The sequence below is a fragment of the Mustela lutreola genome, chromosome 7 (genome assembly GCF_030435805.1).
Source record: "Mustela lutreola isolate mMusLut2 chromosome 7, mMusLut2.pri, whole genome shotgun sequence".
NCBI lineage: Eukaryota > Metazoa > Chordata > Mammalia > Carnivora > Mustelidae > Mustela > Mustela lutreola.
In genome coordinates this window covers 92,071,426-92,088,208 of record NC_081296.1, presented here as the reverse complement: position 1 = coordinate 92,088,208, position 16,783 = coordinate 92,071,426, and the positions used below count along the sequence as shown (strand labels likewise).

The window sequence follows — 16,783 nt, the reverse complement described above, 5'->3', positions numbered from 1 at the left end:
TGCAGGAGATAGTAGGAAATAAAGTTGACAAATACTGATAATTGATTGGCTGTGGAAATAGACATAGAGCAAGGGTGAATCCACTTTCTGATTGGAAAAATTATATACCATCATTGACAGAAATAAAATCTGGAGGAGATACTTGGGGAGGAAATGTGAATTTAAAGTTCTATCAGGATATGCAGATAGAAATATCAGGTAAGCTTTTCAAGAGTAGGACTTGTATAATTGGGAGAGTCTGTAGAGGTGATGGTTAAAACACAGAATAGGTAAGAGCACTAAAACTATCAGAGGCCTGAAGTCTGCAACTCAGTGACAGTGTAACTTCAGCAGCTGGCAGCATTACAAATTAGCATTACAAAAAAAAACAGAATTGTCCTGGATGTGTTGGGTTACCATACCTGTAATAAAACTGGCACTTTAAAAAAATAGTTAATTCTATTAAACAATATATATTTTATTAGAAGGATCACTTTTGGATTAGTATTGGAAATGACATGTCAAGTCAATAGTGAGCTGCAAGTAAGCACAAAACACTGAAAAGCTTTAAGCATTCAGATTAACTCTGTCCTCAAGGCCTCTGAATAAATATGGCACAGGCCCAAAGGGAAGGAAGATCTCATAGTCACCCATCCATAATAGAACAAATGTGCTATCTTTAGAAGCTGCACTCCTTGCTTGCAGTAGATCCAGCGCTAGGAATGTCCGTGCGCATGAGAGGAGTTATACACATACCCTGCAGAGGATGTAACATGTAATTTATCACTCTTACTATCCTCATGCTGGGAGTACATGTGTGGCAATTACATATTTTTACATATCTTTTAAAGGTGTGCAGAAAAGACTATATAGGCTGTACAGTCTTCTAGCTTCTAAAGTTAGTAAGGAAAATTTGAGCCCATTGAATTTCTTAAGGATTGAATTTTTGTAGAAACTGAATTCTGAACTCTAAAAAGATTTTAAATGAAATGTGTTTAATTCAGATTGAAATGTAGGTGAACTCTAAACACAGGGAAGACTCATAGTTGAATAGAGATTCGTTATGGGTAACATTAAATAAAGCACAGCATATGAAAAGGGAAAAGCTAACAGGAAAAAAGCAGACTGACTATATGAATTTCTTTTCAGTTATGAAACAGACATAAAACCAAAAAAATGTATATAAACAGGAATTATAACAAAGATTAGTGTTTTGTTGCACCTTTTAATGTAATCATTTTAAGGAACTTTACTCTTCACATTTAACATGGAAAGACTTGAATGTGGTAATGTTTAAACATTTTTAAGGGCCTGACTTAATAAACCATTTAAAACATACAATCCTTATGAGTTATTTCCAAAGAATTACTTACTGATTTTAAATTATGACCCTTGAAACAGTAAATATAACATGTTCACAAGTACATTTTTATAGTACTTTGTTCATTTTGTAGCATTTATCACAGATGTTTACACATCTGTTTTTCACACTATATTTTGAACCTCCGAAGGGCAACTATGTGTTCGTCTTTGAACACATAGACCATAGTAGGCATTGAATAAATATACAAATGAATAGCATTTGGCTGATAATTCACTGTTGGACTTGTGAAGATCAGTTAACTTTCTTCTAAAGCACTGACTAGGTAGACTCTTAGCTCTAGTCTATAATGAGGGAGGGGAGAATCAGCTGCATGTGCACAGGCCCACGTGTCCAAGTACATGGTGGGCCTGAAACACGAGGTGAGAGCTGGATCTGGGTGGAAAATTAAATTGCAAACAGATTTTGGAGGGCCTTGAAGGGCACACTAGCCAGTGTCACTAGTGCACAATTAAGTTTCTGAGAAAAAGAAACCTGTAATTTAGGTTCCTGTATGGTGGCATTACGAACTCTGAGTTGGAGATTAGAATTTAGGAAATACCATTTTCCACACTGGGGAGAAATGAAGATCTGAATCAGGGTGGTGGGATGGGACTCACAGGGAGAAACTATTTAAGACACTACACCTAAAATAAGCCCCAGAGACCACGTTTTACTGTTTTCAAGGGACTGAATCATTGATGTCCTTATTCTCCTCATTCTGATACTTCTCAGTTTGGTTTTGTGATATGATAATAATCTGATTGCTCAGTGACATGGAAACTATCAATATCTTATAAACTCTTAGGCAAACAAGGGGAAGTATATTTTAATCAGGTGTGTAAAAAGGCACCTCTTGGAAAGCTAGAAGACTGAGAAGCCTTCTGACCAAAATTAAACATTAAGCCCTTAACCTGCCTGTGGGCCCCATCACAGGTAGCCAGATCAGTTTGGCAAAGGAAGGAACCTGTTTATATAAGCACCTTTCCCCCCATATTTAATAATTCCAACACTTAATGATTTCCCACTTACTGTAACTACTGATAAGAGGCATATCTTGAAATTCTTTGAAACACTTTTTGACACAAAAGGAAATGTGAATTTTTACCTTCCCTTCTAAATCCCAGTGGTCAGAAATGTTCATGAGAACATTTTGCCGCCTACATTGGCAGTTTCTTTGTCAAATATACCAATATGCTAATTTGCTATTCTGAATTTTGTGGTTCTGTGAGACAAAGGACAAAATCTAAAAAGATTCACTTGGTCAGGGTTTAAAAGGTTCAGCAGCATGTCAGCAAGAATGTTGTCCGCTTAAGTTACAGACATTTTTATTCAAAGTGACTTAAACAGTGCTTCAGTGTTAATACTATGTACTTTTAATATCACTGTTTGGAGGGTACCTTCCAAGATACAAGAAGGCAGATGTCAGTGGCAGCTAGCGCTTGCTGAGACTTACGGGCTTTGTTTCTGCCAGAGTTCTCTGTGTTTTGTTCAGTAGTCTGTAAATGAAAATTGTGTAGATTTTTTAAGCATTGATTGCTTACTTTTTTTCACTCTTAATCTAGAGCTTTTCTGGAAAAAGAAGAAAAGTTCAACCACCTCAGGTAAGTTACTGAATTCTCTTTGTGGCTTCTGAAGCAGTTTGATTAGTTTTATACCTCCCTTATTAATAAAAGTTCTTACTCTGGTTGCTTTTAGATCATACCTGGCATTTAGGACTGGGGAAAAGGGGGGCAGCATAAATTTATGAACTTGAATTAAAGAAATAATTTTATTTGAGGGGCATGGAATGATTCAGAGGGGCCAGATATGAAAGTGTCCAGATATAACCTCAGAACAAAAGGTTATCAGTTACAAAATGCTGAAAAACAGTAAATGCTCAGGTGATTTACTCCCCCCCTTTTAAAAAAAGATTTATTTATTTATTTAAGATAGAAAGAGAGCACAAGAAGGAGGAAAGAGAGCACAAGAAGGAGGGGCAGAAGAGGAGGGAGAGAGAATATCAAGCAGACATCCCCCAACCCCCACTGCTGAGAGCAGAGTCCAGAGCCCTGTGTCCGTGAAGTTTGATCTTATGACCCTGAAATCACATGAGCTAAAACCAAGAGTCTGACATTTAATTGATAGATGCCCCAGCACCCTGCTGCACAACCCCCCCACCCTTTTAAGTAATCTCTACACCCCGTTTGGCAGTCAGACTCAGGACCCCAGGATCAAGAGCTGCATTCTCTATCTACTGAGCCAGCCAGGCATCCTGTCCCCCTCCCTGCTTTGCTGACACTAGCAATTAGCATCTAAATAAAAAAAGGATGTTTGGGCGATGTTGACTTCAGCCCACCACTGTCCATAGAACTACTATATTAATTAGTTGAATCTCAAATAGTGAGGTTCTGGTAGCTATAAACGGCAGTAGTGTGAAATTAAAGTTGGAGAACACTTTGAAATTTTTATTTATTTATTTATTTTTTCCTTGAAAGATTTTACTTATGTATTTGACAGAGAGTGAGAATACAAGCAGGGGGAGCAGCAGGCCTGGGGAGAGGGACAAGCGGGCTCCCCGCTGAGCAAGGAGCCCGATGCGATGCAGGACTCCATCCTCGGACCAGAGCCGAAGGCAGATGTTTAACCCACTGAGCCACCCAGACGCCCCTTTGATTATTTTTTTTAAAGATTTTATTTATTTATTTGACAGAGATCACAAGTAGGCAGAGAGGCACACAGAGGGAGCGGGGAAGACAGCTCCCTCCTGAGCAGAGAGCCTGATGTGGGGCTCCATCCCAGGACCCTGAGATCATGACCCAAGCCGAAGGCAGAGACCTAACCCACTTAGCCACCTAGGTGCCCCGCCTTTGATTTATTTTTTAAGAGTAGCATACTACTTATTTTTTTAATTGTAGAATTTTGAGTATATTTTTGAGAGCATCCATTTTTTCCAGGAGAGTTAGTTGATTTGCAGTTGATCCATCAAAAGAGAATTTCTAGCAGTTAAGCTAATCCTAAAGTTTAATTTTTTTATTGCTGATTATGAGAATAGTTGGTTAAAGAAAAAGTTTTTACAGTTCTTTCAGAGAGTAGAGAGGTCCAGATCTTTGTCATTAGAAAAGAGAAAGAAATATTAAGTTATTAAAATCAATAACTTAATAACCTTAGTTTTTTATTCCTTTAAGTTTATGATATAGTCAACATATATAGTTCAGTTTAAAAATTAGTCTCATGAAGGAAAAAAAAGACATTTACCATATCTTAGATATAGTTCATTTAGCACTTTATCTGCATTAAGATACTTCAGAGTCATATTTAGCAATCTGTATTCTTGTTGTTTACAGCAGAACTACTCACTGGCTGAACTTGATGAAAAAATTAGTGCCCTCAAACAAGCCCTGCTCAGAAAATCAAGAGAAGCAGAATCCCTGGCTACTCACCACCTTCCCTGAAAAACTCTTCTCATTCTTGTCACTTGACTTTTTATATACGTGTAACTTACCCTGCAGTTAATTCAATGGCTATGTGGTCATTAGTGTAGCTTCCCTCGGGAGGCAGTGTTTCTTTTCATGTGAGTCCAGCGTGCAGCACGTTATCTTCAGATATTCCAGTGGATTTTGAAATGGTTAGGCATTAAAAACAGCATTGTCAGTATGTGTTCCCTTCTGTTTTAAAGGAGGTATTCTGGAAATTGAGAAACTTAAAGTGAAAGCACATCTGTGTGTGTGTGTGTGTGTGTGTGTGTGTACCACAGAAAGCAAGATTTATTTTGAATAATAATATTTAAAAGGACTTTATATTTGTAACATCAGCATTAACCAGTTAATTAGTTTAAATCCAATTTTGTACATAAGAGGCATTCACAAAAATTTATCAACTGAATATTAAATGAATGCATACACTTTTTTTAAATGTCAGTTTTAATGTAAATAAACAGTAGATCCCACCTTTATTTCCTTCCTGTGTGTCCTTGAGCAAGTTAATCTCTTTCTGCCTTAATTTCCATATCTACAAAACAGGAGTAATAATAAAACCAAGAGTTGTCATGAACAGGTGAGATCATGCATGCACAGCTTTTGAAACTGGCCCATGGGAAGTGCTCAGTAAATGTTAGCTGTTACTACTGTATAAAACCAAGTCTGTCTTGGAAAGTCTTTAGCTGTCATAAACGTCCCTCTCTCAAGAGCCTTACTTTTTTTAGTGTTTTTAGTTATGTCAGTGTATGTATTTCCATAGTTGCAAATTAAACATTTAATAAGATACAGCTACAGTCAAGGAGCAGATATTTAGATCAAGAATTGTTTGGCTGCAAGAGATCAGAAATCTACCTAAAATAGCCTGTAAATAGGAAGTTGTTAAAAAGAATCAGAAATCCAGAATTTAACTGCAAGAAGTATAGCCGGACATTGTGGTGTCTAGGAGGTCATCAATAGTTCATCTCTTTCTCTGTGTCTGCAGTGGCCTCTGGCTGTTTCTATGTCTAGTTCTGTCTCTGTCTCCTACCTTCCTTCTTTTCTGCTCGCCCTCTTCCTGTGTCTCTTTCCCCCTCTCTCTCTCCTTTGTTCTTTTTCTCTTACACCCAAGCATCTATGCATCTGGTTTATTCTATGTGGACTCATTCCTCTGAAGGCCTCTACATCATTGCTTCTCCACACAGGGCAACATGCTAGCCTTATCTCCATAGCCTTGGCATTCATGCCTTTGAGTTGCCATGGTGCAAACTCAGCTCTGTAGAACCTCACAACTCCACTGACCCACTTACCTCTTGGTATCTCTTAGCTCAGCTCCTGAGACTGAAGCTCACTCAGCGTGATAGGGGTCTCAGGCAGTTGTGGCCAGGATGACGGGGCAGGACCTTCTCACAAAAATAGGCAGTATGCATGCAACCTCACGTAAGCATTTGCAGAAGCCTTGACAGTGGAGTCACCTGGTAGAAAATGGGGGTTTTTGAATCATTCCCAAGAAGTGGATGTGGACTAGGTATATTCCCTGAACATCTTTATTCTCTGCAGAACAACTCATCCTTCAAGACACAGTCTCGCCTGATGTGATCCAGTTTTAGAGGTGAGCTACAAGCAGCTGCTCCTCAAGTCTCCATCTGGTTGTCGTAATCACCATCCTGCCTGAATGGCCTCCTCTTGGGGGTATCAGCACATTTTACTACCACCACGCCAAAGATACAATAGGAAAGACGTCATAAAAACGATCAATTAGAGAAAAAGGTTGACAGAGGTGGGAAAAAAATCTAGAAAAAAGGATCAAATAGTGGTCACTAGTCTGCCCTTAAATAAATGTCCCGAGTCTGTTTCTTGACCCTCTTGGCAGTAGAATAAATTACTAAATCATGCCTGATGGTCCCAGGATCTGTCCATTAGAAGGATTTCCTTTTCCCATCATCCTTCAGGCCTTCTGAAAGGCATTAGAGTTGACATGTCTCCACTTCAGTAAGTATTGTCTTGGACCAGCATCCTTTCTACTTGAGTCAGAACCTCCAGAAGAGACTAGGACCAACACCATACTGCTTTGAGTTGGTATAGGTGCCTTGTTCTTCTGATAACTGCCCCAGAATTTTAGTGAGCTTTCAGCCATTGACTTTCTTGAGTAGTACATCCTTGACTAAAAGGCAATGCCAGGAATTTCTGGGGTTAAGCCTGCTTCCTTGATTACCAGGCTACCTTAATGACCATTCCCTCAGGATTTTTGTTATTTTGGCTCTTCTTAGACCCATCGTTCTTAATGGCTTTGTCCTCAAGAGAATAAAGGAGGCAAAGTGGAAAAAGGCTGCAGAACAGGAAGCACTTCTTCCATAGTCTAGCCCTAAAAATCCCTTCCCTCCACAGATTACATTCCAATCTAAGGAAGTGATTTACTAGGGGTCAGGAGTTAGCATAGGTGATAGTAATCAACATGTTTATCCTGCAGAAAAGGGCTAGGTTTCACAGGCTTTTGTAGTTACTGCTAGATATCTTCAATTGCTAGGCTCCTGAGCCCTGAGCTGCTCCAAATTCATGAGGAGTATCTGAACCTCACCTTCAACAGTCTTAGTAGAAAAGACTTCCCTTTATGAAACAGATACATAAGCCCTGTCTTTCTCTATCTGCTTTTAGCCACACAACCTGGTATAGAAGACTTTTCACCACTGCATTTTAATCACACCCACAGGGAATTAACCCACTCCTACATTTCGACATTTGACAACTTTTAAATCTGAAGCTTTGTCTTTACTGACGTGGTTTGGGGTCCCAAGAGTTTTGGGACAATTGCTTAGCTACTGTGCTGTCTGTTACCTCCTTTCTACCAGTTTTCCATGAGTAGGGAATCCTTTCTGCCACTCCTGTCTTTGCCCCATCCCTCTGCCTTGACTCCACAGCTAGTTCTTCCTTTTCACTCAGAATCTGTTACTTGCAATCCCATTGCTAGCACTAATTTCTGTTTTAGGAATTTGTTGTTTTCAAGAAACAGAAACCCAACTCTAACTTAAGTAAAGGGGTTTTATAAAGAATATGAGTAATTAAAGTTGTAGGAAGTTCAGCCAGATTTTGTCACCATCTCCCCCTCACTGGGTCATGTTGTCTGGATTCTGAATATCCTTTTCATTTTGCTTGACCTCTCTGAAAATGTCTTCTTTTCTGCTGTTTTGCAATCTAGTTTTGCGTAAGACTTTGAGGTCTGTGGTGCTGCTATCTCTGATCTAGCTCTTTGGCTCTGGTGCCCCGTATTTGTTTATTATGATTCAAAATCTGAAAAAAAGAGGAATTTATATTCAAAACTGTCTACCCCTGCACCAATTACCTGTGGCCTGAGTGTTAGGATATCTAAGAACAAAAAGAGGCACATGCACCCAGTCCTTTGAGGAATGAGGGGAACTTCCAGCAAAGAAAGCATGGGCCAAAACTCTGCCCCTGTGATCCAGGCTGATGAAAAGTCCTGTGATCTAGGGCTTTATAAAGTTTTTAGTTCTCTAAGAAATACTCCCCTATCGCCATGACTTTATCTGAGATACTACATGGGTCCACTGAACAAAATTTTAGCTCTAGGTTTCTTTTTTTGAGCAGTTTTAACTTTATAAAGATTGGTATTTCATGACTTTTAGTCTTAATATTCTCCAATGAATAAAGAGAAAATGTGCTTTTAAAAACAGAATAAAATATCCTTTAATTCCCATATAGGTCCACTGGACCCTTTTATAACTCTAAGATACATTATGGGATCTCAGTGATTTAATTCTTCCTACATATTTTCAAATATTTTATTTCATCATCCCAGGAATTATTCAATCATTACTAATCAATTATTTCCAACTAGACTTTAAAAAACTAAAATAGTAAGGAAATGGAAAAATGATGGAATACCCTAGAAGAAGAATGTCATAGTATGTAATAGTAAAATAAATGATCATCCTTCAGTTTTCATATAGCATTGCCCAAAGTATTGCATTATATTTCAAGAAGATACAAAAATTTGGAGAGACACGATCTTTAGAATTTATTGTTTGGGTTTTTTTTTTTTTAAGGCTTCTGGTTGATTATAGTTAATACTTTAGAATTCTTTGTTTTGATACAGTGGCAAGTAGAAGGAAATTAACAGAATTTCTACAGTTATTAAAGGAATCAAAAAGTAAATGCAGAGAGAGGGCAGTACTTGACACCCTAATATTGCTGATGAGATTGGCATGCAAGCAAAATCTCAGACTATGAAGTCTAGGTTGTATACTCTATTTTTTTTTAAATTATTTTTATCCTATTTTTAGTATATTCATAGACTGTATATTCTAAATCTGTTTTCTCAAACTTACTAATGGATGAGTGAACCATATATTTCTAAGGACAGTTAGAAAATCTGGTATTCTCATCCACTTACTCAACAGGATGGGCTTCATCATGCAAATTTTACAAGGACCTGGACCATCTAATTTTGCTAAATGGGCAGTGTGGCTATATTCTTTCACTTTTTATGATGTTTATGCACCAAAATTTACTTGATACAATTCTTAAGTTGAAAAATGCTGGGTGCCTGGGTGGCTCAGTGGGTTTAGCCGCTGCCTTCGGCTCAGGTCATGATCTCAGGGTCCTGGGATCGAGTCCCGCGTCGGGCTCTGTGCTCAGCAGGGAGCCTGCTTCCTCCTCTCTCTCTCTCTGCCTGCCTCTCTGCCTACTTGTGATCTCTCTCTGTCAAATAAATAAATAAAATCTTAAAAAAAAAAAAAGAAAGAAAAATGCTGAAGACAGCTATGTATACAAAGGTGACTGAAAGGAAACAAGTGATGTGGAAATGAAAATATTACTGGACTGGTCAGTGTTATTGCTTATCAATCTAAAAATTAAAATGTTTTTTCAATAATTGCCATCCTTCTTCCAACAAAATCATGTCATCAGTTCTGCATTTTCATGATGCAGGTATAAGAAGAACCAGCAGTATAAATAAGCTTGAACCTAATAAAAATGTATTTGAAATCTGGAGTTACTATTTATAAGCCGGATATGTTTCAGGTTCACACATGGCAAGTGATGAGTGGTTGGTCACATTCAACTGACATTGCATATATATATATATATATATATATATATATATATATATATATATATTTCACATATACATACACCTCTAAAATATATGTGTGTGTGTGTGTGTGTGTGTATATAATCTTCAAAGCCAAAATATATGAAATAAAAATTGTGTTTACAGCTTAAATTCTTATTCAAGTTTCTAACTGAACTACCCCCTTATACTTGGTAAATTATTCATTAAATGAATTAAATATATATATATTTATTTTTATTTGAAGATTCACTGGACCCAGATGATAAATGCCAATGACTATTTTTCCTGGTATATTGAAAGTTAAGCTGCATTTTTAAAATCTGAAGATCTTTGTAAAATTCATATATGCCTAACAATTTCTTATAATGATACCAAAGTAAAAAAAAAAAAAAAAAATCATATACATAGGCAAGGGGCTAGCTAAAATTACTTTCAAAGATTTAATTTTAAAAAATGGTTCCAAGAAATTTAAGACCTATGAGATCACTTCCTCACACACTTCTAGGAAACTTTAGTTAAAAGGAATGAATAAAACTGTGAGAAGCCTTACTGCAAGAGGATCGCATGCTTCTGCTTTTTAAAAAAGTAATTTAAGTAGCTAGCACACTGCTTTCCCTGTGTAAAAAGTTGGGATCATTCCAAAAACAACCCATCCTTATAGGACAAAATGCTTCAAATGTTCTTACTTACCTCTTATAACTTGCAGCTCTTGGTAAGCACAGAACTGTCAGAGGAATTTATTACTGTGAGTACTATTTTCGTGTCTTTAAATGGCCTTTCTAGGATGTCCTTTACACTGCTATAAATCACTAGAAAATAATTTTTTTCCAAGTCATTTTTTTTTAAGATTTTATTTATTTGACAGAGACCACAAGTAGGCAGAGAGGCAGGCAAGAGAGAGAAAGAGAGAGAGAGAGAAAGAGAAGCAGGCTCCCCCCTGAGCAGAGAGCCTGATGCGGGGCTCCATCCCAGGACCTTGGAATCATGACCTGAGCTGAAGGCAGAGGCTTTAATCCACTGAGCCACCCCCCCAAGTTATCTTAAAAGCATGAATATTGATATAAGTTTAGATTATCAAACAGAAGGGTTATTAATAGATTTTGCTACTCTAGAATTGTGGAATTAGCTCTTTTTTAAAAAAAGTATGAACTATTTCAAACATACAGAAGAGTATAGGCAGTAATAAATATCAAACCACCACCCAGTTTTAACAGATGTAACACTTGCATTATATATATCAAGTTTATATATATTTATATATATATATATTTTTTAAGATTATTTATTTATTTGTCAGAGAGAGAGACAGTGCGCCAGCGCACACCAAGCAGAGGGAGAGGCAGGCAGAGGGAGAAGCAGGCTCCCGGTCTAGCAAGGAGCCCAATGTGGGACTCATGGGATCATGGGATCATGACCTGAGCCGAAGGCAGAGGCTTTAACCCACTAAGCCACCCAGGTGCCCCCTGTTTTTGAGTTTTAACCACATTGATTTTTGTAACTATAGCTTGCCTATTTTAACTACTATTTAACACTGCAAATAGATATGTAAACTAGATTGTGTCCTTCATTTGGGAGACCTCATGAGGGACACCAAAATTGTTTCTTCTCTTTTTAGTTCTTGGACAGTACCCCGAACTTTGCAATGCAGCTTCTGGAGTGGTAGCATTTCATTCACATAGCTTCCTACCTTGGAAAACGAGCTACCCTAGAGATTTACTTGAATGTTATTTTTAAAAAGGGATGCAAATTATTTCTAAATAAAAATATTACAGATAGAACTGGACAAACCTAGCAGGTGACAGGAAAGTATAACGAAACATAAAATGTATGTTCATGTTTAACTGTGACAATTCTGTTTCTTTCCTGTACTGTCTCAGCTGATTTTAACCTTTAGGGCTTAATAGCATGGGAAGTGTGCTTTGAAATTCACTGTTGCTAAAGAACTTTAGCCTTCATGTAGCAGCCTATTAAATAGCTGCTATTCACTGCCTTTTTTCTTCTTCTTGCTGTTGGAATCCTGATCTCAATACAAAGACAAGCACAGATGAACTCTCATGCCAATGAACAAATATGGAGAAAAAAAAATATGACTGATGCTTGAAAAGTCCTGGCCTCTGACCTTTATTTGCCTTTATAAGGTAAAGTTGGGAAAAGAGAATTGAAAGGGCATTCTGTTAACCTTAGCCTGTCATCTGAAGCTGTCAGTCCAGTGTACAAAGATGGAAAAATAACAAAAAATGAATTATGGAAAATGTATTCACTGAACATTTATTGAAAAAGAAGCACTACAATGGGGCTGCATATACACAGATACATAAAACTGATGGAATCTCTGCCCTCAAGCTTTAATCAATGTATGCCCTTATCCACAGCACTGACAACAGCCCCAGTTGCTCCTTTTCAAGAAAACTAGGGGTATCTGGAAATGTTCAAGAAGAATAACTAACATAATCAAGAGAATCTTTTTATAAAAATTACAGAAAACGTCTACTCAAATGGCTTAAACAATGAGGGTTTATTATTACACACAATGAAAAAAATTAATTCACTAGTTCAGTAATTGTTACTGAAGACCTAGATTCTTCCCATCTCCCTGCTGTCACCTCAAGTCTTCATAGTGGCAGCATGGCTGCCACACTTCCAGGTGTCACATCTGCAGCAGGACAGCAGAAGAAGCATTGTGGGACAATGGCAGCAATTCTTTTCAGGTGTCTCTTTTCTTATGAGATGCTCTCTTACATTTCATTGGCCAGAAATGTATCACCCATGCCTTCCTAAACCAATCACTGGCAAGGGGAATTAAAAATATCGAGCACAGGGGCGCCTGGGTGGCTCAGTCGTTAAGCGTCTGCCTTCAGCTCCAATCATGATCCCAGGCTCCTGGGATTGTGCCCATGTTGGGCTCCCCGCTTGGCCAGAAGCCTGCTTCTCCCTCTCCCACTACCCCCACTTCTGTTACCTCTCTCTGCGTGTGTCTCTCTGTCAAATAAATAAAATCGTTAAAAAAAAAAATACTGAGCACACACATGCCAAATGTTCTCTTATTTTTAACTGAAAAGACAAATACGAACAAACCAAAGGCCAAGTATTAGGTAAAGCTCAGGAATATGCATACAGTGATATAGATGCAAAATTTAAATCTCTGTGTTAATAAACTGATCGACTAATTTGTTTTTAGTGTTCCCAGCAGACTACACTAGCTATCTGCTACTGGGAAACAAGATCAACGTTGGGAGGTGTCTATTCCCCAATAAAGTCTTACTGATAATTTCTTGCTCTCAGCAAAATAACTACAAATCTAAAATTCCAAATGGGAAATGTAACAGAAATTAGCCATCACTCAATATTTAAACTCCTACTCATTTCATCAATGAAACACCATTACCAAAAGAACACTTTCTTCTTTCAAGAAATACAAGTACATCCCTGACTGTTTTATATTTTGCAAATAGCCAAATTTTACGTTTTATGTGGATGATTAGAAGGAATTCTTCTTGGATTAAATAATACAGCTGACAATAGGGAAATAATCCCTTGAATTTGTAGAGTACTTTATGCTTTCAAAGTGCTTTCTCATATGTTAATCTGAATTATATCTCATTCTTAGTCTAGGAAGGGGTAAACAGCTGCAAAATTAATTCCTCATTTTTTAAATGTGAGAACTGGGACATGTCAAAAGTTAAAAGATCTGCCCAAAGACTTTACAGCTAAGTAGTTAAATAATCAGGATTAAAGTCAAATTACTTCAGTCCTAATTCAATGCTTTTGGAGCTATTTAACAAACTTTCATGTAACTCAAAATTATTTGATACTGTTAAAAACCTAGTTTAAAAACTGTAAAAAAGGGCGCCTGGGTGGCTCAGTGGGTTAAGCCGCTGCCTTCGGCTCGGGTCATGATCTCAGGGTCCTGGGATCGAGTCCCGCATCGGGCTCTCTGCTCAGCAGGGAGCCTGCTTCCCCCCCCCCTCTCTCTCTCTGCCTGCCTCTATGCCTACTTGTGATCTCTCTCTGTCAAATAAATAAATAAAATCTTAAAAAAAAAAAAAAAAACTGTAAAAAAAAAAAAAAGTTGGAATCCCTCTTGTGAATAAATAAAAATATAACATCTTTTAGATCTTATCTTTTTCAACTTAGACGTAGTTGTTAGGTCCCTGAAATCTCAGGGCCTTAGATATATTAGGTTCAAAGTGTTCCTTTTTTTCAAATGGTCCTATCAAAAAAATAAATAAATAAAAAATAAAGTTTAAAAAATGGTCCTATTACCTCTCCTATTAGAAACTGCTTTATATTTCATATAAACTCAGAATCCAGCAGGCCTTGGCCTAGACACTTGTGACTTTAAATTCTATTTATGTCCCGATTCTGAAAGAGCCAAAGTCAAATCTAAAAAAAGAACAGGATTACAAAAAAGAAAGATAGAAAGAAAAAGAAATAAAAAGAAGAAAAGAGGGGGGAAAAAAAGGATTATATATAATAAGACCCTCAATGACAAATTTGAGAAAAATCTCACTAGACAGGACCTTGTGTAGGGAAAGCTACTCTTCCTACTTTCCTGGATTTCAGGAGGATTAAAAAAATGAAGAAATGTTTTAAATCTATCACCCCTTACCTCAAATCTTTGAAAAGTGATGGATAGGTGATAGGAAATTATGTTTTCCTAACAACAGCTAGCCTCCTCAAGGTCCCGGAAACCTTGCTTCCAAAATTCCATAGAGACTTAGCTATCCTGAACCTCCTCCCAACTTGAAAGTATATAATCAGTCACCTGTCCCCCCTACCTGTGCAGCTCTTCCTGCCCACAGGTCCTGTTCCTGTGCTTTAACGAAACCACCTTTTGCATGGAAGTCACTTCAGGAATTCTTTCTTGACCATGTGCTCTGAACTCCAACATTCCCACATCACTATCACCTCAGTATGAGACACCCCACACCATTCTCTCCTAGATTACATCCAAGTCCTCCAGGGGTCCCCCTGCTTCTGGCCCTTGCCCCTCTGTTCTATATTTACAGCAGCCAGAGTGATCCTTTAAAATAAAAATTCAGTTCACATCACATCTTTGCTGAAAACCCTACCATGGATTTTTATTTAGTTCATTCAAGAGAGACAGCAAAATCTCTCCAAAGGCCTGTAAGGTCCCCTGATCTGCCCACTCCATTCTTTCTCATCTCCTCAGTATTCCTCAGCACCTTGCTGCCCGGAATGCATCTGCCATACTCCTGCCAATTAGCATGAAACATTCTTCCGCTAGACTGTGTCCCAGAGCCCCTTCATATCTGTGCTCAAATCTCACTCTTCATGTGGGGAGGAGGTCAGTTGGGCCAGCAAACCGACAAGGCGCGGGTAACATTTGAATTTCAGAATTTCGGATAAGCAATGAATAGCATCTCAGCTTAAGTGTGTCCCAAATACTGCATGGAAAAAACCGTATATTTAAAAAATTTTTCATTGTTTATCTGAAATTTACATTTAACTAGAAATCCTGTGTTTTGCTTTTTTCTGAATCTAGCAACCCTACAATGGGTTCCACCCCCATCCAAGTATATCATGTCTTCCCTCTCCCCCCAGACTCCAGATTCCTCTCACCTGCTCTATTTTTCTTTTCTCATAACACTCAGTTTCTTCTAACCAACTACATAATTTACTTAAATATCAGATTTCCTGTCTGTGGAAAATCATGTTCCAAGACAAAAGTAAGATTGAATTTGTGGTCAAAGAATTTTATTTTTTGGCATATTTCTTTTCCACTGTTTTGAAGAGTTGAAACAGTTGGAAGTTTTTCATGAAAACTCTTGGGGAAACTAGGCATGTCTATCTCTTCGCTCTGACTATTCTTCCGTATCTAATGTATATATGTTATATATGTATACATATGTATACATATGTTAATGTGACTGATTCCCATTTAAAGCTAACCCTTCGCTAGAAACTGTAGAAGTCTGTCCTCCAGAAAATGCACCAAACACATAACTGTCAAGATAGAAAATTCCCATGGAGGGAAAACTACCTTAAAAAAAATTCAAACACTGTGGTGTTTCCCAATTAGATCCTTTCTTTGAAAGCAATCAAACATATATATGCATATATATCTATTTTTAATTTTATTTATTTATTTGACAGAGAGAGCGAGCGAGCACAAGCAGGCAGAGTGGCAGGCAGAGCGAGAGGGAGAAACCGGCTCCCCGCTGAGTAAAGAGCCTGACACGAGGCTCGATCCCAGGACCCCAGGATCATGATCTGAGCAGAAGGCAGTTGCTTAACCAGTTGAGCTACCCAGATGCCCCAAATATATATAATTTTTTTTAACAAACTTTTTTCTGCAGCAGCAAAAAGGCCATCTGCTGGATTCTATAGTTCAGTAAGCGCTCTAGAAAAAGTAACCACCCACCTTGTTTTTTGTTGATTCATTCGTTTACTTATTCAGTCAACACGCTGTCCTTGTGTAACCACCTTGTGCAGAGCACTGTCAGGCACTTGGGGAGGGGAGGGTAGGAGAGATATCCTTGAAAGGGAAGAAGAGCTCACGTCCAAAGGGCCTGGTAAATCAGTTTAAAGAGCCCGTGGGAGGAGTAGAGGGACGGGCCCCATCAGACCTGCAGGTTAGAAAAAATTACTCTAGCTTCTGGCTACAGTGTGGAGAAGAGATTACTATGCTTAGGTACATTACACTTGATTAAGAAGTTATTGTTATAAACAGGGTCATAACCTTCACCTCTGGGCCTCAAAGTAAAAATTTCAGAAAAGGACCCCTTTGAAGAAACCACAGTAGATCTGTTTAAAATATCTTATCATGGTCTATCTTATCATGGTCTATTTAAATGCACTTTTTAAAGTTACTATCTGTATAACAAACATCTTGCATCTTGCATTTTCATTCAATCCTGTGAATTTCTACTAATGAAAGAAGAAAAAGGAAAAGCTGGC

At 37.9% G+C, this 16,783-nt stretch overlaps 1 protein-coding gene and 1 long non-coding RNA gene across 12 annotated transcripts in view; one reads left to right on the top strand and one right to left on the bottom strand.

The window, feature by feature from the left end:
* Nucleotides 1-5,273, top strand: part of MBIP (MAP3K12 binding inhibitory protein 1) — a 20,624-nt gene extending 15,351 nt beyond the window's left edge. For 7 of the 11 annotated variants that reach the window (XM_059181933.1, XM_059181936.1, XM_059181925.1 and 4 more), the window contains 2 exons: nt 2,905-2,943; nt 4,666-4,975. In XM_059181933.1, the coding sequence (XP_059037916.1) occupies nt 2,905-2,943; nt 4,666-4,685 (59 nt within the window). In that variant the 3' untranslated portion in view covers nt 4,686-4,975. Of the gene's footprint in view, nt 1-2,904; nt 2,944-4,665 lie in introns of all 11 variants that reach the window. The other 4 variants (XM_059181934.1, XM_059181926.1, XM_059181930.1 and 1 more) reach the window with 2 other exon arrangements.
* Nucleotides 4,742-16,783, bottom strand: LOC131836480 (uncharacterized). The gene is made up of 2 exons (XR_009355636.1): nt 16,248-16,783; nt 4,742-6,248 (listed from the first exon to the last, which is right to left on the bottom strand). It is a non-coding gene; the product is annotated as an uncharacterized LOC131836480 (long non-coding RNA).